The sequence below is a fragment of the Bufo gargarizans genome, chromosome 6 (genome assembly GCF_014858855.1).
Source record: "Bufo gargarizans isolate SCDJY-AF-19 chromosome 6, ASM1485885v1, whole genome shotgun sequence".
Classification (NCBI taxonomy): domain Eukaryota; kingdom Metazoa; phylum Chordata; class Amphibia; order Anura; family Bufonidae; genus Bufo; species Bufo gargarizans.
Window position 1 is genome coordinate 235,351,741 of NC_058085.1, and position 24,471 is coordinate 235,376,211.

Here is a 24,471-nt window from a genome sequence, read left to right on the forward strand (position 1 = left end):
AAATGCGAAATGCACACGGCTTTTTTTTTTGTGTGGTATCGAATGGTATCAAGTATCGCAATACTTTTTTATGGTATCGAAACCGAATCAAAATTTGGGTATCGCAACAACCCTAGTCTACATACTGACTAACTGCATAACAGGACTCCTGGGCTTGTGCACATCATTAGATGGACTCAGGGAGTGGATGATTACTGGATCACAGTGGGGATTAGGGGGCCTTCAAACACTGATTTTGCTGCAGAACTTTCTACAGTTGAAAATCAATTCTGGTACAGTGCGGTATGGTGCAGTTTGGGGCTGGAGGGGGGGGGGGGATATGGCTTGGGAAACCTGTTTTATTACACATGTGCCTGTTTATACTAATCTACTGAGGATGTACCTAATTCGGGTTTATGCATACTTATTCACATGAATCTGTGTTATCTTTGTTTCTGTATAAATGCAAAAGAAAAATAAAAAATATTAAAAAACAATTCTATTCATAATGGGGTTATTTTGGTGGCAATCACATGAATATCTGCAAACATCATTCAGGTGCATGGAAAAGTTTTCCAGTTGCAGAATTTTCTGAAACAAAATCTACCTGTAAAGGCACCCTCAGAAGGTGAACTTTACAAACGCAATTACACCTATACAACAATGGCATTAGCTGGGGATGCCAAAATGAGGCAAGAGTAAAAGTTTGTCACAGTAATGTCATGGGAGCTACGTTGGTGTGAGTTCTCTGATGTTTAACTAGGTTCTTCTTTTGTTTGAAACGCCTGCCACATTCAGTGCACTGAAATGGCTCCTCGCCGGTGTGTATTCTGTAATGGGTCACAAGGTTTGATTTATTGGTAAAATGTCTCCCACATTCAGAACAGGAAAAGGGCTTTTCCCCTGTGTGCACCCTCCGATGCTTAGCCAGGTTTGAGCTTGCTGCAAAGCATTTCCCACACTCTGAACAGGTCACAGGGTTCTCAACTCTATGAGATAGCTGATGTTGGAAAAGAGCAGATTTCTCTGTAAAACTCTCCCTGCATTCTGTACAAAGAAAAGATTTCTCATTGGAGTGGATTTTCTGATGCCTAGCAAGATCTGACTTCAGTTTGAAACATTTACCACATTCAGAACATGGAAATGGTTTATCATCTGTGTGTGTTCTCCAGTGTCGTAAGAGACCTGACTTGTTGGTGAAAGATTTATCACATTGAGAACAAGGGAACATCTTCATGCCAGTGTGATTCATCTTGTGCTCGTAAAGGGTAGATTTGTGTGTAAAAGTTTTACCACATTCAGAACAAGAAAATGGACGTTCCCCAGTGTGCATTCTCTGGTGTTCTGTGAGACTTGACCTTTTGGAGAAACCTTTCCCACACTCGGAACAAGAGAAAGGCTTCTCCCCAGTGTGACTTCGCTGATGGTCAACAAGGTTTGATCTCTGTCGGAAAAGTTTTCCACACTCTGCACATGAAAATGGTTTCTCACCTGTGTGGATTCTCTTATGACTGATAAAAGTTGACTTAAATGTAAAGCATTTTCCACAATCGGAACATGAAAACGGTTTGCTGCCTGTGTGGTTCCGCTGATGCTCCACAAGCCCTGATTTATAGGCAAAATACTTCCCACAATCAAGACACACAAAGGGCTTCAATCCTGTGTGAATTCTCTGATGTTCTACAAGGGCAGATTTATGCTTGAAGGTTTTCTTGCACTCCAAACATGAGAAAGGCTTCTCCCCAGTATGGATTCTCTGATGCTGATTAAGCGTAGACTTATGTGAAAAGCATTTCCCACAGTATGAACAGGAAAAAGGTTTCTCCCCTGTGTGTATTCTCTGATGTTCAGTCAGGGAAGATTTTACAGAGAAAGATTTCCCACAATCAGAACAATGAAATGGTTTTAGGCCCTCGTGAGTTTTTGTATGTTCAGCAAGCGTCCATCTTCTTGTAAAACATTTTCCACATTGGGAACATACAAATGGCTTCTCTCCTGTGTGACTCTTCTGGTGAGCAACAAGAGATGATTTATGGGAAAATCGTTTCCCACAATCCATACATGAAAATAGTTTATCATCCTGGGATGAGCTATGTGTCTCAACCTCTGGTTTTCCAGAACATCCTCCTTGTTCAGAGGAAGGAACTTGTTCACTGTAAAGTACAGGACATATAATTGGGATAATATCGTTTTCTGGTGGGATATGTTGCACACTGTTGGCTTCTCCTATTTCACAAATGTAAGGTAAATCTGAGCATTCATCAGAAGCGGTTCTGTTTTCATCTGCAAAATACAGCAAACATATTGTTAATGCAGCAATTTTACGATGAAATCAAATCTATTTTTTGTTCAACAGTTGTTTTTGCCCAACTATCACTTAACCCCTTCATGACCTTGCGATTTTCTGTTTTTGTGTTTTCGTTTTTGACTCCATGCCTTCCCAATAACTTTTTACTTTTCTGTTCCCATAGCCCAGGGCTGGCTAACCTGCGGCTCTCCAGCTGTTGCAAAACTACAACTCCCAGCATGCCAAGACAGCCTACAGCTATCAGTCTACAGCAGGGCATGGTGGGAATTGTAGTTTTACAACAGCTGGAGAGCCGCAGGTTGGCCAGCTCTGCCATAGCCGTATAGGGCTTGTTTGTTGCGGGACCAGTTGTAATTTCTAATGGCATTTACTGTTGCATAGGATGTAGTGAGAAAGGGATGGAATTGGGAAAAAAGCTATTGTTTTTACAGAGTTCCTCATGCAGTAGAACTGATATGTTCCCTCCATTCTCCGGGTCAATATGATTAGAACAATATCACATTTATATGGTTTTTCTTGTGTTTTTATACTACAAAAAAATAGATTTTTTTCTTTTCATTACCATATTCTGACCCCATAACCTTTTAGAGCTCTGTGTACAGAGCTGCGATTGTTCATTTTTTGTGGGATGATCTGTGGATTTTATTGATAGCATTTTGGGGTGTGTATGACTTTCATTCAATCTTTTGCGAGGTGAAGTGACAAAAAATAAAATGGCAAATCGTTCATTCAAAAAAAAAAATTGTCCATTATGCCGTTAGCCGTATTGGATAAATATTTTATTTTATATTTTAATAGTACAAACATTTTTGAATATGGTGATGCCTATGATGGTTTTTTTTTTCTATATATTTTTTGTTTTTTCTATATATTTTTAAAAACTTTTTTTTCTTACTTCGTTGTAGGCCCTCCAAGGGCCTAACAACAAACAATTGTCAAATTGCCATTTCTATTTAGAAACGGGATTTAGTACATTGCTAAATATTCCAATGTAGTACTGTCGCCTGCAGACCTATATTGGAATAAATCTGTAAAAGGTCTGCTAGTCTCCAGCTGGCTCAGGCTTTCACTACAAATGAATGGCTCTCCCAATTGCTGCGTAGGGAAGCTGTTCTAGGCCCAGAAGTGCAGCGTTTTTGGCTCTCAGATGCCGTGGTCACATTTGACCACAGCATCTGGGGGGTTAAATGTTGGTGTTTGGCGTTATTGCCAATCACAGACATTAGCCATGATTTATGCATGAGCCACTAATATTAACAGCACATGTGTAAAACTAATGAAGTCTTGCGATAACAGTGGCCATCTTTACACAGCCTTATCAGTTGCAATACATTTAACTGCATATATGGAGATAGAAATATTGCTGAATTTTAGTTGTACAGATGAACGAATTGGGTTTGTCCACAACAGGACGAACCAGGTTCGCTTATCCCTAATTAACAATGATTTTTATTTTATTTTTATCAGATATTTTTATTTGATTTTCACAAGTATATTCGAGAACAAAAGCAACCCAAGCTACCCTCCCACCTCCCTACCCCACCCCCACCCCTTCTCCACCCCACCCTTCCCAGAGTCTCGCGACCAAATGAGTCCAGAGTCCATGGATCGTGCAAGAAGTCCGGCAGCAGATCCTTTTACACATGCCATGCATATTTCGTATTCCATAATCTAGGCCATACATCACACACCCATCTCATACTCATATATATCACATCACCAGTTATCATCCAAGCGCTTCAGTCACATATCATCCCTGCACATAGTAACTAGAAATACCCAGACCATGTGTTACATCATATCTGACCTACGGGCTAAATACTCCACTGTAATGCTGCATCCAGGAAAACCACACCGTCTCAAACTTTTTCATGGACCCTCTCTTTTGATAGACGTACTTCTCCATTTGAACTAGATTGTGTACCCTGGCCTCTAGTTCCTTCACCGTCGGTGGCAATATATCTATCCAGTGGAAAGCTATGCTTTTTCTAGCCTGATACAGTATCCGTCCAATAGCCAGCTTCTTTCTTGCCATGCCCGGCAATATCTCAAAAAACCCCAACACACATATCAAAGGTGTAACATCAAGACGTACGTCAAACACAGTGTTTATTATTCCAATGACCCCCGTCCAATACCGCCTCAGTCTCGGACAGTTCCACATGAGATGGATCAAGTCCGCATTGGACGTGTCGCACCTTGGGCAGCGGTCATTGTCTCTATACCTCATTTTTTTCAAGACTACCGGCGTCCTGTAAACCCTGTGTAGTAAGTACAATTGGGAAACTCTCTGCGCTTCACTGACAGCCAGCGACGGGCAGTCTTCCAACACTTTTTCCCACTGTTCCTCAGTGAGGTCTGATATGTCAGACTTCCACTTGCCAAATAGTTGTAAAAGTGTATTTTTAACCTGCATATCAATAAATACACTGTAGTGAAGGGAAATAACACCATTGGTGGTACCACTCGTCGCTGCGAGGTCTATAATACTGTGTTTTGAAGCAGGGGCCACTTTTCCAGCCTTGTCTTGCGTTTTTATGGCGTGTCGGAGCTGTAGGTACAAATAAAAGAATTTCTTAGGGATATTAAATTCCTGTTGTAACTGTGCGAATTCTTTCAATACACCCTCAGAGTACAACTGGGACATTCTATTCAGGTTATACGAATTCCACACCCGTAATTCCGCAAGCTTATCCAGCTCTTTGTACATATGGTTAGGCCAAATTGGAGTATACGCTGTATATCCAGTGACCTTTGTGACCTCCCTGGCCTTCCACCACACCTTGTGGATGGTGTTCAGTACTCCAAATCGTTCCCCTTTAACACGAAAGGTACCGTCCTCCAGTGCAGACATCAAGCACGTCCGTCCTACAAGAAATCTCACTACTTTTCCTACTGTGTTCACTTTCTCTATATCTCCCCATCCTCTGATATGCTGTAGCTGACTCGATAGGTAATATAGCCATGGGTCCAGTACGGCCAGACCTCCACTCGTTTTTGGTCGCCGTAGAGTGCCAAGTTTAATACGGGGGACCCCTTTCTTCCAAATTAAGTCCCTAAACAGGGCGTTCACTTTATAGAAAAAACGGATCGGTACCCAGCAAGGAGCATTATGTAGGAGATACAGCAACTGGGGCATCAAAATCATCTTTATAAGGTTGGTCCTACCTACAATGGAAAGTGGCAGCTTGGTCCACGTGTTCACTTTATCTTTGAATCTGTTTAATAGTGGCGTCAGGTTTAGGTTTTCATAATCCCTAGTGTCAGGGGATATTTGGACACCTAAATACTTAAAGGAAGCTACTATCGTCAAGCCCATGGCGTCCCCCGGGTTTGGGACATCCCCTTTAGCTAGTGACATTATCACAGACTTCGTCCAGTTAATACGGAGACCAGACAATGCCCCATAATCATTTATAACCCTCATGGCTTCCTTAAGGGAGTTTCTCCAATCTTCCAAGAACAGTAACAGATCGTCCGCATAGAGAGCGACTTTTTCAGTCAGTTCCCCATACTGAAAACCCTTCACCGAGCTTGTCTGCCTTAACGCCTCCGCCAAGGGCTCCACTGCCACCGCAAACAATAGCGGGGACAGGGGACACCCCTGTCTCGTCCCTCTATGTAATTCAAAGGGATCCGATAATGCCCCATTAATCCGCAGCACAGCTTTAGGGGCCGTATACAAAAGCTGCACCCATTCAATATACTAGCGCCCAAAGCCCATCCTCTCCAGTACTAGCCATAAGTATCGCCATTCCACACTGTCGAATGCCTTGGCCGCATCAAGAGATGCGACCGCCGCACACGAGGTGTGGACCTGACTCGCCTGGATATTCATGAAAAGTCTTCTGACATTAACAGCAGTGGAGGCATTTGGCATAAAGCCCGCTTGGTCCGTATGGATAAGCGCCGCAATGACCTGATTCAATCTATTCGCCATTACTTTCGCCAACAGTTTCACGTCAGTCTGCAGGAGCGAGATAGGTCTGTAGGAATCAGCTTCTTTGTCATCTTTACCGGGTTTCTGGATGAGCACAATGACAGCCTCACTCATTGAGGCAGGTAGGCGTCCCATTTTCTTCGCCTCATTACAGACCTCCAGCAACTGCGGCAAAAGTATGGTCGAAAACCTCTTATACAGTTCAGGTGGCAACCCATCTCTCCCTGGCGCCTTATTATTAGACATTGATCCCAGGGCCCCCTCCAGTTCCTTAACGGTTATTGGAGAGTCTAACATGTCCCTATGTTCTCCCGACAGGGTACGCAGTGGCAACTGTTGTAGAAACTCACAAATTTCTGCATCCGAGGCAGTTATTTTAGACACATACAATGAGGAATAGAAGGATTGCATAATATGAACCATTATGTCAGGATCGTCCCTTATTATCCCCTCTGAGTCCCTAAGTGCCGCTATATATGACGTCTGCTGTTGGGCCTTAGAGATTAGAGCCAGCAGTCTTCCCGCCTTTTTGCCCTCCTCGTAGTAGGACTGTTTTTGAAAGAATCTCTTATTCTTCGCGTTTTGTAGTAATTTCTCAGTCAACTTTTCCTGAGCCTCTTTCCACTGCGTCTCAGTGTCTGCTGTTGGAGCAGCAACATGTGCTGCCTCCAAGAGTTCCACTGCGTTGGTCAGTTTTTGCACTGTTAGTTTAGTTTAGTTTTTTTTGGCATTGATATCCGCTATTAGCAGCCCTCTGAGATAAGCCTTCATGGCGTCCCATACCACTAATTTTGATGCTGATGGAAGATTAATGTCAAAATATTCCTTCAGTTTATCCCCTATTCCCCCCGTATCTGGTAACACAAAAAGCCAGTGCGGATTCAATTTCCAAATCATATTTTTCCGTAGCCTGCCAGGCCGAAAATCAGCGACCGCCAGGACCGGAGAGTGATCCGATAAGTTACGAGTTAGGTACCTGACATCTCTAATATAATGCCCCATGCTAGCATTTCCCAATATGAGGTCTATTCTCGACAGGGAGTCATAGGTAGAGGAGACACATGAATATTGTTTTACCAATGGATTTTTTAATCGCCAGAAATCCAACAAGAGAGATTCCTGTAGAAGTCGTCCAAACGGCGAGAGGCCACACCCAGAAGGGTGTGATCCCCCTCCCATCTTATCCAGCGCAGGATTGACAATATTGTTAAAGTCTCCCATAACTATGACCGGGACGTCCGGCAATTCCGCCAGATAGCCCAAAATAACCTTAAGCACTTGCGGAGAGTAAGGCGGAGGAATGTAGACCCCCACTACCACACACGAGACATTATATAACGTGCAGTGTAAGCATATATACCTACCCTCCCTGTCTATCTTAACTGAGATACACTTAAATGCTATGGATTTGTGTACCAGAATACTTACTCCCCTCGCATACGTAGAGTATGTAGCATGGTAGCAATGTCCGTCCCAATGTGGACTAAGCAGTTTTGTTTGGTCCTCTAACAAGTGCGTTTCCTGGATGCAGCATATCACAGGGCAGTGTTGTTTGACAATATCTAGAATAGCCCGTCTTTTAATACACTCCTTCACTCCTCTGGTATTCCAGCTAAGGAAATGAACTATCCCTGCCATAGTAGCATTGTTGTTATCAGATCAGTATAACTGATGCAGCCTAGAGGATCTATTATGCAATGGCCCAATAAATTCCGCTTTTCATGTGTTAGGACTCTATCCGTAAAGCTTTGAGAAATCATGGTCACCCCTCACAGACTCTGACTATCAAAAAAAAAATAATAATAATAATAATAATAATAATTATGTAGAAACCCTCCCCCCTGTAACAATGAACCAAACGATACCCTTCCCACTAGATCGGAAAGGGCACTTTAGCCACCACAACGGGGCCCCACTAAAAACACCTGTGTTACCAGGCATGTGGGATACAATTAGCACCCGCCGTCGAGGGCAAGAACCTATAACAGGCCTACCCCCCCTTCCCCCAGTGATAGGGTGGAGTTCGCAGTACCTATGGAAAAAAACAAACAAAAAAAAAAGGGGAACAGCAGCAACAGTGAAAGAGAACAACTCTCTCTCCCCCTTCTCTTCCTTAAAGTGTACGTTAAACTTAGCAAATATATGACATACACCTTCATCCTCCGCACCTTTCACAACAGTAGGTAATCAACCCCCATACAGTTTACTTCCCTCCTCATCGCTCAGCTTCTAGACATGAGACATCACATTCTACCCATTTGATCCCCTGGCTACACTATCAGTTTTGCCACTCGCACTACCAGGCACAGCACACACTCACCATCCAGCACATCACACACTCGTATCAATGACTGTGCCAGTTATCACCGCCTCTTCTGGTCTTCAATTCCCTTCTGCTGCCAGCTGTCTCTCATGCCGGTCCAGCCATTTCCTCGCCTCCTCCGGATCATCGTGGAAGGTTGTCGACCCCAGCGCCACTATCCGTAGTTTGGCAGGGTACATCATGGAGTACACAACCTTTAGGGATCGCAGTCTTTTCTTTATGTCCAGGAACTTCGCTCTCCGTCTTTGCACCTCCTGGGAAAAATCCGGATACAGGGACACTCTGTTGCCATCAATTGTAAGATCCTCCATCTCCCTGGCCTTCCTCAGGATAATGTCCCGGTCTCTGTAGTGCAGCAACTTCACCAACATGGGCCTTGGAGGCGCCCCAGGTGGCAGCGGCCTGGTGGGAACTCTATGAGCTCTCTCAATAGCAAAGAACTGTGTCAGCACCTCCACTCCAAACTGATCTTTGAACCAGATTTCTAGAAAATCTGCCGGATGATTCCCCTCAGCTCTCTCAGGGATGCCAACCATCCTGATGTTGTTCCGGCGGGCCCGGTTCTCCAGGTCATCTTGTTTGGCAGCAATTGCATCCATTCTCTTAGCATGCTCTCTCAAATCCCTTCTCAGGGGGGGCAAAATGTCCTCCACCGCGCCCATTCTGTCTTCCAGGGCCGTGGTGCGTTCTGCCAGTTTTCTCATGTCATGGCGAACAATGGTGACGTCCTCTTTTATGGCTCCCACCTTTTCAGTAAGAGTAGCCAGCGACTTGCTGCAGCCTGTTATGGCCGCCATCACATCTTTTAGAGTGGGTTCATCCACGTCAGATTCTGTAGCCCCCACATTATTTGCATCTTTATCAGGGCATAGTGGAGAAAATCTGTTGTTCTGGGTAATGCATTCCCCAGATGACTCCTCTAGCTCAGGATCAGAGTCCATTTGCATGTCTCCTTTTACAGCCGCTTGTCTCCTTTGGGGCCCTTTGCTCACCGCTCCCGCTAAGGACCTGGCAAATCTCTCCAGCCTGGCCGCAGCGTCCCGCTGCGCCTCCGTCACTCGGTTCTGTCTGCCCGGGGTTGCCGCGCCGGCGCCATCTTGGGCCTCCCTGTCCACCACCTTCCCGTCCTTTTTCAGCTTCATGGCGGATATCCACAGCCGCCAACACGACGTACAGGCCGGCGATATACTCAGAGGCCAATCCGGAGCCTTCCCCCTTCGTTTGCAGAGGGTCTTTATGGGGTTTCAGGATAAAATGTCCCACGGTGCAGAGGAGCTCAGCCGGCAGTGCTGCCGCTCACATGCTCTGCTTAGCTCCGCCCCTAACAATGATTATTTTAGGGAAAAACCATAGCATCTAGGGCAGTGATGGCTAACCTTGGCACTCCAGCTGTGGTGAAACTACGACTCCCAGCATGCTCCATTTATTTCTATAGAGTTCTGAGAGCAGCCAAGCAAGCGGGGCATCTCGGGAGTTGTAGTTTTACCACAGCTGCAGTGCCAAGGTTAGCCATCGCTGATCTAGGGAGTAGGAAGGAACCAGATTTATGTCAGATGCCGACTGTTACAATAGGTGGCTCCAACACTGACAGAAGATTGAAGACATTACATACCATGAGCACAGAGCCTGGGGGGGATGAGCCACAGCAGAAGAAATGGCAGGAAACCATGACGTCTCCTTACAGCGGGAGCCTGGTTTCAGTCAGTGATCAGTCTACACAGCCTATGCATTTTGCAATGAAGGTCCAGATCGGTGTTACCAGTTTGGGGGTAGGGGCGTCTCTGCACAGTCTGACGTTATTCAATCAGTACTGCCAGTGTCAGACAGTACAGGGACACACCCACAACTGGTGACAACGATCTGGACCTTCATTGCAAACTATTAGTAACTAAAGAGGCTCTGTCAGCATAATCAACCATATTACACCAGGCATACTGCCTGGTTAGATTTATCATGCTGAATAAAATGATACTTTTCTTTTGTCTGTATGCTAAACAGCTGCAGAAATATTTGTGTAATTATTCATAGGCAAATGAGCAGGTTGGAGCACCGACTGAACCCTTTGAGCACTGCTTTGAAACACCCCCCCCCCCCCTTTTTTGGCAGGGCTAGACATCAGCATGCTGACAGCACAGCTGTGTCCTAGCATCTACGTATAGTAGAGGTAAAAAATGAACCTTATATAAAGCTGCGCTGCTGCAGAAGACAGGACTCAAGTAGGTAAAATAAAGCGGGTCTTTATTTGTATAAGTCTACGCGTTTCTGGGGCGGACTGCCCCTTTCATCAGGACAATAGGTCTAAAACTAACCCCGCCCAGGCCAGACCCACCACTATAACACACGCAGTAACAGAGCGAGCGCAGCACACCACCCACAAACATCGGAGTACAAGGGACATCACTCCGCCCATACAGCACGTCATCAGGGCCCGACCTCGATACATCAGCAAGGCCTGCCCACGTAACATCAAGCCGGCACACGAAACATGCCGGCTGGGAGCGTCATAGCAACTAGAACATAACACGTGCGTACACGCCCCCGTCCCAGCCCTCACCACGCCCCCGTCCCAGCCCTCACCACGCCCCCGCACACAGAAACCCAAATTATTGCGCCAAAAATACAGAATAAAAGACACAGAAATCACACCCACAATGTACAGACCTATTGTCCTGATGAAGGGGGCAGTCCGCCCCAGAAACGCGTAGACTTATACAAATAAAGACCCGCTTTATTTTACCTACTTGAGTCCTGTCTTCTGCAGCAGCGCCGCTTTATATAAGGTTCATTTTTTCCCTCTATCTACTATTCCTTATACCCCGGACACAGTACTCCACGGCCACGGGTAAGAACCTGGGCAGCAGCAGCAGTCACCCCCGCAAGCTGGATGGGCATTTACCAGCACAAGTGATCCATAGGAGTTGTGACTCATCACAACCTGATACAGTAAGCGCAATCAGTGCATTGTTCTTTCTATAATAGCATACGGTTTTACACACGAGGCGCTGCCTCCTGTCTCTTTCTTTTTATCTAGCATCTACGTATCCTATACACTATGTACCATAGCAGGGCTGGCCAACCTGCGGCTCTCCAGCTGTTGTAAAACTACAATTTCCACCAGGCTCTGGTGTAGGTTGATACCTGTAAGCAGTCTGGGCATGCTGGGAGTTGTAGTTTTGCAACAGCTGGAGAGCCGCAGGTTGGCCATCCCTGTACTATAGCATTACCCACTGAGATATGCTCAGAAAGCTAATCTACATATTTCTGCTTTATTCACAGGCACAATATATTAGTATAAAGACACCAGTAATTTGTATTAGCTTATAAGCATGGGAAAAACAGTCTACTCCATGTGAAAAGCCTATAGATTTGATTGACAGGGCCAGGCATGATCACATTTAGGCCTTGTTCACACGACCGTGTGAAGCCCGTGCTGTGGACCGTAAGTTGCAGTTCGCAATGCACGGGCACCGACCGTGGCCCAGCCGCATGGGGATCGCGGACCCATTCACTTGAATGGGTCCGCGATCCCTCCGTTCCGCAAAGACAGAGCACGTTCTATCTCTTTGCGGTGTGGAGTCACGGAACGGAACCCCAGGAAGCACTCAGTAGTGCTTCCGTAGTGTTCCGTTCCGCATCTCATGATTTGAGGACCCATTGAAGTGAATGGGTCTGCATCGGTGATGCGGAATGCACACGGAACAGTGCCTGTGTATTGCAGATCCGCAAATGCAGGCCGCAATCCAGCAACGGGCAGCACACGTTCGTGTGAATGAGCCCTTACAGTGACTGGCCCTGTCAAAGTGCAGATTGCACGGCAGTTGCAAAGAGAGCTGAGCCTCCTTTGCTCTTAGAAGCATATAGTAAAATATCAATTTTCTCAGCAATGCGGACACATATAAATAAGGGACCAACACAGATGCCTTTAGCTGCCAAGCACACATGCAACAGGTCAGCCAGTGTCATAGGTACAAATCTGACAGACTGGCATCATAATTGGGAGACATTTTAAGGTAAAAGGAATGAGTGCCATACCTTGGCACTCCAATTTCCTCTGCGTTTATAAATTTTCGGAAAATTTTAGTTGCACTAGATCTCTGCTTCTCCATTGATGCCTACCCCTGCTACAGACCAACATGACTGATTGATGGCCAATATGTTGCTCGACTGGCGACAAATCTGGTGACCAGGCAGGTCAAGAAAGTGCTACTATCTGAAGGAGACATTCCTGGGAAATCCTTGCTGTCTGTGGGTGAGCATTATCCTACAGAAAAATGACAGTTGGAGCCCTGCCATGAGAAGCAACACATGTGGCTGCATGATGTCCTGCACATTTCGCTGTGCCATTAGTGTCCCTCATATCACTACTAGGGATGACGAACTGTCATATGCCATTGGTCCCCAGATCATCACACCAGCAGTTCGGGACGTGTCCATACTTGAACCTGACCATCATGTGTTTCCAAATAGAACCTGGATTCCTCGCTAAGGACAACACACTTCCAGTTAATAGCAGTCCAGATTTCTCACTCACGACACCACTGCAAACAAATTTCCTTTGGGGGTGTAATGAAGGTGCCATCTGTATCTGGATGATGGCCTTTGGTAGCTGCTTGTGCATCAAACTATCCTCTCTAATGGTGGTCTGTCTAGGCTGTCCGGATCCTGTTTGTCATGTGTGTGTACCTTCACGTAACCACTGTTCCCAACACCTGGGTCAGAATGGCCTAGCTGGTGGGCAATTTGCCGAACGGAGCCCTCTCAAAGTCTGTCAACTGGGAAAAATGTCTTTGAGAGCATTGTAGAGGAACGTCTAAATCTCTCACCAAAAGGTACACTACCCAAAAATAGCTTCTGAGAACCTTTTTATAGGGCAGCGGAGAGAGCACTTTTACACCCTCTTGTGGTCCAGTGTTTACTCAGAACACACATGTAATCATTTACATATCTGCTTGCTGAGTTTTGCAGCAATCCATTACTTCTGCCTGGGTGCGTTATTCTTTTTTGTCAACGAGTGTATTTAAATAGTTATTACATACCTTGGCTGACGTGTATAAGAGTTTCCTCCTGCTTGCACTGCTCATCACCACAGTCATATGTCTCTACTTCTTCTGCGATCATCTCAGCTTTGACAATAATGGGGAAGTTATTCTAAATACCAAAAAAAAAAAGTTGTATATTTGTAGACATAAAAGAGAAAAATATCAGTCTATGAAAATCATAAGATAAATATTGGCTTAGTTTTCACTTACATGATCGCCCTGTGGAACACTGTGGTCTTCCACTGTAGAAGTCTGTGGAGGAAGTGGACTAGGACATCTCTCTGGGGTATTTCTGTTAATAGTCCTGTCTGTAGGAAACAGAGACTGAATACATGGTTTATATAGAATTTATCAGGGGGCTGATTGTTATCACTCTTACCCAGTAATGTCTGTTGGTCCTCCATCATAATGTCCTTGTACAGATCCTTGTGTTCTTCTAAGTACTCCCACTCCTCCATGGAGAGATAGACTGTGACATCCTGACTCCTCATAGCAACCTGACACACAATATGACACAGTCACCAACCACTTACGTATGTCACCTACTTTGGTATTACTGTATAAATTCTGGATATTCCCAGCAGCCTTCACCTCTCCAGTCATCAGATGAATGATCCTGTTTGTGAGGTCCAGGATCTTATGATCATTGCTTCTCTCGTAAAGCAGGAAGAAGGATGGTGCTACCGTGGTGTGGCTTTGAAACTTGCCTAATTTTTCGAAAACTTGATGGCAGCTGGGAGTAACATGGTGATCACACTTCTTCAAAGGTCCATAGTCCTATGTATAGTGATACACAATGTTATTTCCCAGCATGATGTGTATCTGCCCTCATACTAATAAACAGCACCCTGTTTCATTCATATAGACTTTTGTAATGTGCCCCTGCAGAATCCATTACCTCTCCAGTCAGCAAATAGATGATCTCCAGGGTCAAACTTAGTATCTGTTCATTTAACCTGCTGCCTTTCCTGTCCATTGTCACTGGATCAGTCGCACGACGTTCCTACACAGAACAGTGGCCATGAGGAGTCGAGCCGAGACAATCCTCCTACTGCAATAAAGAATTGGATTTTATATTCCCCATTTCCAATGGGTTAAAACAAATGTGTTGTGAAACTGACAATAAATGGGGCCAAACGGATCCTCTGCCGGATCTCAAAACCGGAATGCCCCAACGCAAGTGTGAAACAGCCCTTAGACATCTCTGGCACCAATGTGACATTCTCAGTGCATTCAATGTAATACAACAAAGCGGATGGATCCACCCTGACGGAAGTTTAGCAGATGTTGGACTCATAGGACAGTGGCAAGTGAAAATTAAGAAGTCGTGCTCGCCAAAGATATACTATATACCGTCATACTAATATCTACTTCAGTCTTAAAGGGGTTTTCCTATGATCAATACTTATCCATAGGATGGGGTTTAGTGTCTGATCATGGGGTGCGGGGTGGGGGCCTGCTGATTACAGAAATAGGGGAACTGAGATCTCCTTATTTGAATTAATCACTGGAGTTCTCCAGCGGTCCCACAGAGTTGAAGGGAGCGCACCTGAGTGCTGCTCTATTCAAACTGGAAACACCCAGGGGTCTGACCCCCACTGATCGGACACTTATCCCCAATCCTGTGGTATTGTTGGCCAGAGTACTTTGTTTCTTGTATCCTGTAATAAATAGGTAATAAATCATTTTCATGAGATAACTTTAAAGCATACCTAAACTTTCAACAAACTTTGCATTAACAAATAGTACAGTGTATGTACATGAGGAATAACACTATTTCTGGCCATTATATGACTTGCTTCTGGTATTTTGGGAAGTTTTGCTCTGTGCATAGTAAATACATGGGTTGCGGCTCTGCCTGAGATGGTGGAAGGAGACTACCAATAGCACACAGAAAGCAGAGGAGAATCAGCTTCTTGAACTTATCTTATTCATTCCAAAGCAGACCCAGGATCTGGGGGACATTACAGAGAAGTACACCTGTATGGTTGTAAATAAAGTGCTTAGGAGGTTTACATCTCAGCCTATGTAGATTGAGCAGTCTGACTGTCTGTGTATGCTCCTGCTCACTCCTCCCCCACCCTTCTCCATAGACTTGCGAGATCCTGCTGTGGAACTAATTCCGTCTTGGAGGGGTTTACAGGGGTTGTCCGCTTTTTTTTATATTAATGACCTATCCTCAGGATAGATCATCAATATCAGATCAGCCGATCAGCTGAAGAGACCGACGCGCTCATACTGCAAATGCAGCAGCAAGCAGGTGTAATTACAACTCTGCCGTGCTTCTCCTCAATGGGATGGCTCCTTTCTATTCAAGTGAATATAAAGGGGCCATCCCATTGAAGTGAAGGGAGAAAAATCTGTTGTAATCACACCTGCTCGCTGCTGCAATGACGACAGTGAGCAGGTAAACAGTGAAGAGAAGGCAGTCCTAGTATGAGCACAGCGGTCAGCGATCCGATATTGATGTCCTATCCTGAGGATAGGTCATCAATATAAAAAAAGCCGACTACCCCTTTAAGGCTTTTTATCAAAGTGAAAAGCAATTAACCACCTCCGGACCGCCTAACGCATGGATGCGTCCGGAAGGTGGTTGAGTTACTCCTCCTGGACGCATCCGTGCGTCATCTCGCGAGACGCGAGATTTTGGTCAGAGCCGGCCCGCGCATCGCCAATGATCGCGGCTGGCAGGTTGCTGATTTTTAAAAAATCCAATCAGAAGCCACATAGCAGACCATATTAGTAAATATGATCTGTTATATGGCTGCCCTGCTCCTCTGCTGGTCCTTTTCGTCGGTTGGATCCAGCAGAGGAGCAGGCTTCACAGTGAGTACACCAAACACCACACACTAGCCCCAGATCACCCCCTGCACCCCAATTAACCCTTTGATCACCCCTTTGATCGCCCCTGTCAATCACTAGTGAAAGGAAAAAAGTGATCAGTGTAAACTGTCACTTTTTTTTTTCACTGGTATTGACTGTTAGGTTTTAGGATAGTTTAGGCCCCTTGGTTAGGTAGTTTAGGGATCAGTTAGCGCCCAGCCCACCGCACCGCAGTCCCTTATTCGCTGATTAGCGTATCGCTAATCAGCATTTGTACTTTTATAGTATCTGGAAGTGATCAAAACTGATCACGGTCAGATCTATAATAGTATTAGTGTCACCTTAGTTCGCCCTCCACCCAAAACGCAGTGTTTGCCCGATCAGGCCTGATCGGTCGCCCACACGTGCGTTCACCCACGCCCGCCCCACCGCAGTGACAAAAAAAATTATTTTTTTGGATCACTGCACATTCACTTTACACGCGCTGCGGCGATAAAAAAAATCAGTTTTGATATTTTTTATCAACCGCAGCGGCCTCCGGTACTTCGCTAGCCTCCCATTTGTAAGACAGGCTTGCTTTTTTTCTTGGGTAGTCTCAGGGAATACCCCTAAGTTTAGTTGCCCACATGTCTAACAGGGGGTATTCTTCTGAAGAGGCCTACAGGCTTCTGACCCAGTGGGATGAGGAGTGGGAACCCTCATCTGATGAATCCAGCTGGTCAGAATACGAACCTGTAGAAAGCAGTGGCTCTCTGACCCAAAGTTCGGACGAGGAGGCTGAGGTCCCTGATAGCATCAGGCGTACCCGGCCCCGTGTCGCTAGACCACAGGTTGCGCAGGATCCGCTTCAAGAGCAGCAGAGTGGGGCTGGTGCTGTCGGATTACGTGGTGAGGCATACACCAGCAGCGCAGCCCTTCCTGGACCTAGTACCAGCACTGCCGTACAACCTGGTGAAGTGGCGAGCACCAGAAGGGCAGTTGAAGCTGGTACGGTGGCACGAGCAGTAGAGACCGCAAAGACGGGCCCGTAGAGCCCCTAGAATCCCTGAGGTGCTGCCAAACCCTGATTGGCAGTCCCCAACTTCAGCCGCACCTGTAGTTCCCCCTTTCACCACCCAGTCTGGAGTTCGGGTTGAGACAGCTCAGATCGGTTCGGCCCTGGGATTTTTTGAGCTGTTCTTGACTGCGGAGCTCTTGGACTTAGTCGTGGCCGAAACAAATCGGTATGCCACACAATTTATAACCGCCAACCCGGGAAGCTTTTATGCCCAGCCTTTCTGGTGGAAACCAGTCCAAGTTTCCGAAATTAAAACTTTTCTGGGCCTTCTCCTCAACATGGGTCTAACTAAAAAGCATGAATTGCGGTCATATTGGTCCACGAACCCAATTCATCACATGCCCATGTTCTCTGCTGCTACAGACGTGGACAAAATTGTTGGTACCCTTTGGTCAATGAAAGAAAAAGTCACAATGGTCACAGAAATAACTTTAATCTGACAAAAGTAATAATAAATTAAAATTCTATAAATGTTAACCAATGAAAGTCAGACATTGTTTTTCAACCATGCTTCAACAGAATTATGTAAAAAAATAAACTCATGAAACAGGCATGGACAAAAATGATGGTACCCCTAGAAAACACAGAACATAATGTGACCAAAGGGACATGTTAATTCAAGGTGTGTCCACTAATTAGCATCACAGGTGTCTACAACCTTGTAATCAGCCATTGGGCCTATATATATGGCTCCAGGTAATCACTGTGTTGTTTGGTGATATGGTGTGTACCACACTCGACATGGACCAGAGGAAGCAAAGGAAAGAGCTGTCTCAAGAGATCAGAAAGAAAATTATAGACAAGCATGTTAAAGGTAAAGGCTATAAGACCATCTCCAAGCAACTAGATGTTCCTGTGAGTACAGTTGCACATATTATTCATAAGTTTAAGATCCATGGGACTGTAGCCAACCTCCCTGGACGTGGCCGCAGGAGGAAAATTGATGACAAATCTAAGAGACGGATAATCCGAATGGTAACAAAAGAGCCTAGAAAGACTTCTAAAGAGATTCAAGGTGAACTTCATGCTCAAGGAACATCAGTGTCAGATCGCACCATCCGTCGTTGTTTGAGCCAAAGTGGACTACATGGGAGACGACCAAGGAGGACACCATTGTTGAAAACGAATCATAAAAAAGCAAGACTGGAATATGCCAAACTACATGTTGACAAGCCACAAAGCTTCTGGGAGAATGTCCTGTGGACAGATGAGACAAAAATCGAAGTTTTTGCCAAGGCACATCAGCTGTATGTTCACAGACGAAAAAATGAAGCATATCAAGAAAAGAACACTGTCCCTACTGTGAAACATGGGAGGAGGCTCTGTTATGTTCTGGGGCTGCTTTGCTGCGTCTGGCACAGGGTGTCTTGAATCTGTGCAGGGTACAATGAAATCTCAAGACTATCAAGGAATTCTAGAGAGAAATGTACTAGCCAGTGTCAGAAAGCTTGGTCTCAGTCGCAGGTCATGGGTCTTGCAACAGGACAATGACCCAAAACACACCGCTAAAAACACCCAAGAATGGCTAAGAGGAAAAAATTGGACTATTCTAAAGTGGCCTTCTATGAGCCCTGACCTCAATCCTATTGAGCATCTTTGGAAGGAGCTGAAACATGCAGTCTGGAAAAGGCACCCTTCAAACCGGACACAACTGGAGCAGTTTGCTCATGAGGAGTGGGCCAAAATACCTGCTGAGAGGTGCAGATGTCTCATTGACAGTTACAGGAAGCGTTTGATTGCAGTGATTGCCTCAAAAGGTTGCGCAACAAAATATTAAGTTAGGGGTACCATCATTTTTGTCCATGCCTGTTTCATGAGTTTATTTTTTTACATAATTCTGTTGAAGCATGGTTGAAAAACAATGTCTGACTTTCATTGGTTAACATTTATAGAATTTTAATTTATTATTACTTTTGTCAGATTAAAGTTATTTCTGTGACCATTGTGACTTTTTCTTTCATTGACCAAAGGGTACCAACAATTTTGTCCACGTCTGTATGTCCAGGACACGAATTGAGACCATCCTGCGTTTCCTGCACTTTATCAACTTGCAGGATGACAGGCCGAACTGGATGGACAAATGTCTTTTTTCGGCCTTATGTACTATGTTACTATGTTAGGCTACTTTCACACTAGCGTTCGATCGGATCCGTTCTGAACGGATCCGATCATAATAATGCAGACAGGAGGCTCCGTTCAGAACGGATCCGTCTGCATTATATTAGCAAAAAAAAGCTAATGTGAAATTAGCCTGAGCGGATCCGTCCAGACTTTTACATTGAAAGTCAATGGGGGACGGATCCGCTTGAAGATTGAGCCATATTGTGTCATCTTCAAACGGATCCGTCCTTATTGACTTACATTGTAAGTCTGGATGGATCCGCACGCCTCCGCACGGCCAGGCGGACACCCGAACGCTGCTTGCAGCGTTCAGGTGTCCGCTCACTGAGCGGAGCGGAGGCTGAACGCCGCCAGACTGATGCAGTCTGAGCGGATCCGCATCCATTCAGACTGCATCAGGGCTGGACGGAAGCGTTTGGGTCCGCTCGTGAGCCCCTTCAAACGGAGCTCACGAGCGGACAGCCGAACGCTAGTGTGAAACTAGCCTAAGCAACAACACCACCTCCCGTCCCAGAGGCCACCCAGCTTTTGACCGGCTCCACAAAATTCGGCCCCTCATAGACCATTTCAACCAGAAATTTGCAGATTTGTATACCCCAGAGCAAAACATCTGCATAGACGAGTCCCTAATACATTTTACCAGGCGCCTTGGCTTCAAACAATACATCCCAAGCAAGCGCGCCCGGTATGGGGTCAAATTGTATAAGCTCTGTAAAAGGGCCACAGGCTATACCCACAAATTTTGTGTCTATGAGGGAAAAGATCAGACCCTGGAGCCGTTCGGTTGCCCTGACTACCTGGGGAGCAGTGGGAAGACAGTCTGGGACTTGGTGTCACCCTTATTCGGCAAGGGGTACCATCTTTATGTGGACAATTTCTACACAAGTGTGGCCCTCTTTAGGCACTTGTTTCTAGAACAGATTGGCGCCTGTGGCACCGCGCGAACTAGTCACGCGCGCTTCCCCCAACGGCTCGTTACCACCCGTCTTGCAAGGGGGCAGAGGGCTGCATTGTGTAACGAAGAACTGCTCGGGGTGAAATGGAGAGACAAGCGTGACGTTTACATGCTCTCCTCCATTCACGCAGACACGACAATACAAATTGAGCGAGCAACCCGTGTCATTGAAAAGCCCCTCTCAGTCCACGACTATAATCTTCACATGGGAGGGGTGGACTTCAATGACCAGATGTTGTCTCCGTATTTAGTTTCCCGCAGAACCAGACGCTGGTATAAGAAGGTGTCTGTATATTCGATTCAATTGGCTCTGTATAATAGTTTTGTTCTCTACAGTAAGGCTGGGAGAACTGGATCCTTCCTCAAATTTCAGGAAGAGATCATCGAGAACCTCCTGTACCCAGGAGGTTCCGTGGCCCCATCCACCAGTGTAGTTAGCCGTCTACACGAGCGACATTTCCCCAATGTCGTTGCCGGTACCTCAACCCAACCGTCACCCCGAAAAAGATGTCGTGTCTGTAGCAGGAGTGGAATAAGGCGTGACACCCGCTATTTCTGTCCTGACCACCCTGCCCTATGCTTAGGGGAGTGTTTCCAGAAGTACCACACACAGGTACACCTAGCATAGGGATCACATCTCACCAGGACAGGCACACAGGGCTATTAGGGCCCATTCACTCACTGCTGCTGCAAACGTCTCCTTTCACCTGGGACAAAGTGCATAACGCACTTCGCCACATCTTTGGGCGCTTTGCGCTTTGCACATTGACCCATGGGGAAGGAGAGGTTTGTTCTATAAAAGGTTAAAAAAAACAAAAAAAACACCAGTAAGCAAAAAGGTTAATGTTTAGTTCAAAAAGTTAAAGTTTATATGTTCTGTTCCAAAGTTAATAAAATTATTGCGTTGCGGCCTGTTTTTTTCTTTTTACCTTCCAGGTGGACCAACCGATCGACCAGCTGCAGCACTGATGTGCATTCTGACAGAAGCATTGCGCTGCTGTCAGATTACACGCAAGTCGGTGTATGCGGCGCTGCAAGACGAGATTTCTACTCTGCAGTTAAAGATACGTTTGCCAAGGCATACGAGCTGAGGAGGAGGCGGGGTTCCTATGCTTTGGCAAACACTTTGTATATAAAAAAATAAATAAAAAATCCCGGCAATGATTTATTCATCCACATCGATTGATGTGAATGGAGAAATCGGGTTTGCCAGGGCATACGAGCTAAGTGGATATGGATGTTGGGCGGAGCTCCTATGTCCTGGCAGACGCCTTTCCCCTCCTTTTTTTTTGGGGCAGAGATTTTTTCATCCACATTGATCGATGCGAATGAAGAAATCTGTGCCATTCAGTTTTTCTTTCAGCCCAAAGGCTGAACGGAAAGAAAAAATCTCATTACCTGTATGCTCAATATAAGGAGAATAGCAGAAACTCCTAATGCTGCCCATACATGTAATGATTGCGGAGACCCTCAAATGCCAGGGCAGTACAAACACCCCACAAATGACCCCATTTTGGAAAGAAGACACCCCAAGGTATTTGCTGAGGGGCATATTGAGTCCATGAAAGATTTACACATTTTGATTGAAAAGTACTTCTCACACATTAGGGCCCCTAGAATGCCAGGGCAGTATAACTACGCCACAAGTGACCCCATTTTGGAAAGAAGACACCCCAAGGTATTCCGTGAGGGGCATGGTGAGTTCCTAGAATTTTTTATTTTTTTGTCGCAAGTTAGTGGAATATGAGACTTTGTAAGGAAAAAAAAATAATAAATCATCATTTTCCGCTAACTTGTGACAAAAAATAAAAAATTCTAGGAACTCGCCATGCCCCTCACGGAATACCTTGGGGTGTCTTCTTTCCAAAATGGGGTCACTTGTGGCGTAGGTTTACTGCCCTGGCAATTTAGGGGCCCAAATGTGTGAGAAGTACTTTTCAATCAAAATGTGTAAGAAAATGGCCTGCGAAATCCGAAAGGTGCACTTTGGAATATGTGCCCCTTTGCACACCTTGGCTGCAAAAAAGTGTCACGCATGTGGTATCGCCGTACTCAGGAGAAGTTGGGGAATGTGTTTTGGGGTGTCATTTTACATATACCCATGCTGGGTGAGATAAATATCTTGGCCAACTTTGTATTAAAAAAAATGGGAAAAGTTGTCTTTTGCCAGGATATTTCTCTCACCCAGCATGGGTATATGTAAAATGACACCCCAAAACACATTCCCCAACTTCTCCTGAGTACGGCGATACCAGATGTGTGACACTTTTTTGCAGCCTAGGTGGGCAAAGGGACCCACATTCCAAAGTGCACCTTTCGGATTTCACCGGTCATTTTTTACAGATTTTGATTGCAAACTTCTTCTCACACATTAGGGCCCCTAGAATGCCAGGGCAGTAAACCTACACCACAAGTGACCCCATTTTGGAAAGAAGACACCCCAAGGTATTCCGTGAGGGGCATGGCGAGTTCCTAGAATTTTTTATTTTTTGTCACAAGTTAGCGGAAAATGATGATTTATTATTTTTTTTTCCCTTACAAAGTCTCATATTCCACTAACTTGCGACAAAAAATATGGAATATGAGACTTTGTAAGAAAAAAAAAAATCATCATATTCCGCTAACTTGTGACAAAAAATAAAAAGTTCTATGAACTCACTATGCCCATCAGCGAATACCCTAGGGTGTCTACTTTCCGAAATGGGGTCATTTGTGGGGGTTTTCTACTGTCTGGGCAGTTGTAGAACCTCAGGAATCATGACAGGTGCTCAGAAAGTCAGAGCTGCTTCAAAATGCGGAAATTCACATTTTTGTACCATAGTTTGTAAACGCTATAACTTTTACCCAAACCATTTTTTTTTTTGCCCAAACATTTTTTTTTAATCAAAGACATGTAGAAAAATAAATTTAGCGAAAAATTTATATATGGATGTCGTTTTTTTTTTTTGCAAAATTTAACAGCTGAAAGTGAAAAATGTCATTTTTTTGCAAAAAAATCATTAAATTTTGATTAATAACAAAAAAAGTAAAAATGTCAGCAGCAATGAAATACCACCAAATGAAAGCTCTATTAGTGAGAAGAAAAGGAGGTAAAATTCATTTGGGTGATAAGTTGCATGACCGAGCGATAAACGGTGAAAATAGTGTAGTGCAGAAGTGTAAAAAGTGTTTCAGCTAGCGGGGTTGAAGTGGTTAACAATGGGAAGGAGGGGGGAGCTGATAACATGATAACGAGACTTTTCTCACTACTAAGACATATTACAAAGTTTCTTGTGGTTGCTTGTACTATCGATTTATGCAAAGTTGTGCAAAAAGTTAGTGACCCTTTAAGTATGAGAAAGATTGGAGAATAGATACGCCCATTACTTTTAATAAACTGTTATAAATTAGGGTGCTGTGCCAGTGCCACATACTGAGCACCAAATACAGCGAAAACAGGGACCTTTAGCATAAACATTTCCAGCAATATGGGCTACAGGAGGGGGTCGGTCTATGGCAGACACTACTGAAAAAGGCTCTACCGTGGCCCAAGTACAGGAGATGGGCCATAAGTACAACTACATGTCCATGAGGTCAGCAGCAGACCACATACGTGTGATGTGCTATTACACGCCTGTACAGGGGGTACGTGCTGGTACAATATGAATATTATTGGGCTTCTGACCTCTACCTATGACAATTACTATCAGCTAATTACCTCTTCCAGAAGACACTGAGGTCCTTATATACAGGAAGCCCACAGGACAGCACTAGTGATCACATGACTGCTGACGCTTCCAGGAGCAGGCTGAAGGGTCTAAATCCCATGCGCCGTAGGGACCTTGTGATGTCACTGGGTCACATGACATGCCAAAGTCACATGGGCTTGAAGAAACGGGCGGGATGTAGAGACGGGGTGATTTCTATGATAATAAAGAATGCTAATA

General features: G+C 45.2%; 1 protein-coding gene across 1 annotated transcript; it reads right to left on the reverse strand.

Annotated features, from left to right (window-relative positions):
- On the reverse strand, window positions 1–24,350 carry LOC122939792 (oocyte zinc finger protein XlCOF6-like). Its single transcript, XM_044295926.1, has 7 exons — window positions 24,243–24,350; window positions 14,488–14,640; window positions 14,181–14,366; window positions 13,969–14,086; window positions 13,800–13,897; window positions 13,587–13,698; window positions 1–2,262 (listed from the first exon to the last, which is right to left on the reverse strand). The coding sequence occupies exons 2-7, from the start codon at window positions 14,563–14,565 to the stop codon at window positions 689–691; spliced, it is 2,166 nt and encodes a 721-aa protein (XP_044151861.1). The 5' UTR covers window positions 14,566–14,640; window positions 24,243–24,350; the 3' UTR covers window positions 1–688.
- Window positions 24,351–24,471: the final 121 nt, after the last annotated feature.

Excerpts from the sequence above, each read along its gene's own strand:
- LOC122939792 (XM_044295926.1), bottom strand. The coding sequence starts at position 14,565 with ATGGACAGGAAAGGCAGCAGGTTAAATGAACAGATACTAAGTTTGACC. Across the intron at positions 14,367-14,487 it reads TCTATTTGCTGACTGGAGAG|GACTATGGACCTTTGAAGAA; the intron begins GTAATGGATTCT and ends CACTATACATAG. Across the intron at positions 13,898-13,968 it reads GGACCAACAGACATTACTGG|ACAGGACTATTAACAGAAAT; the intron begins GTAAGAGTGATA and ends TGTTTCCTACAG.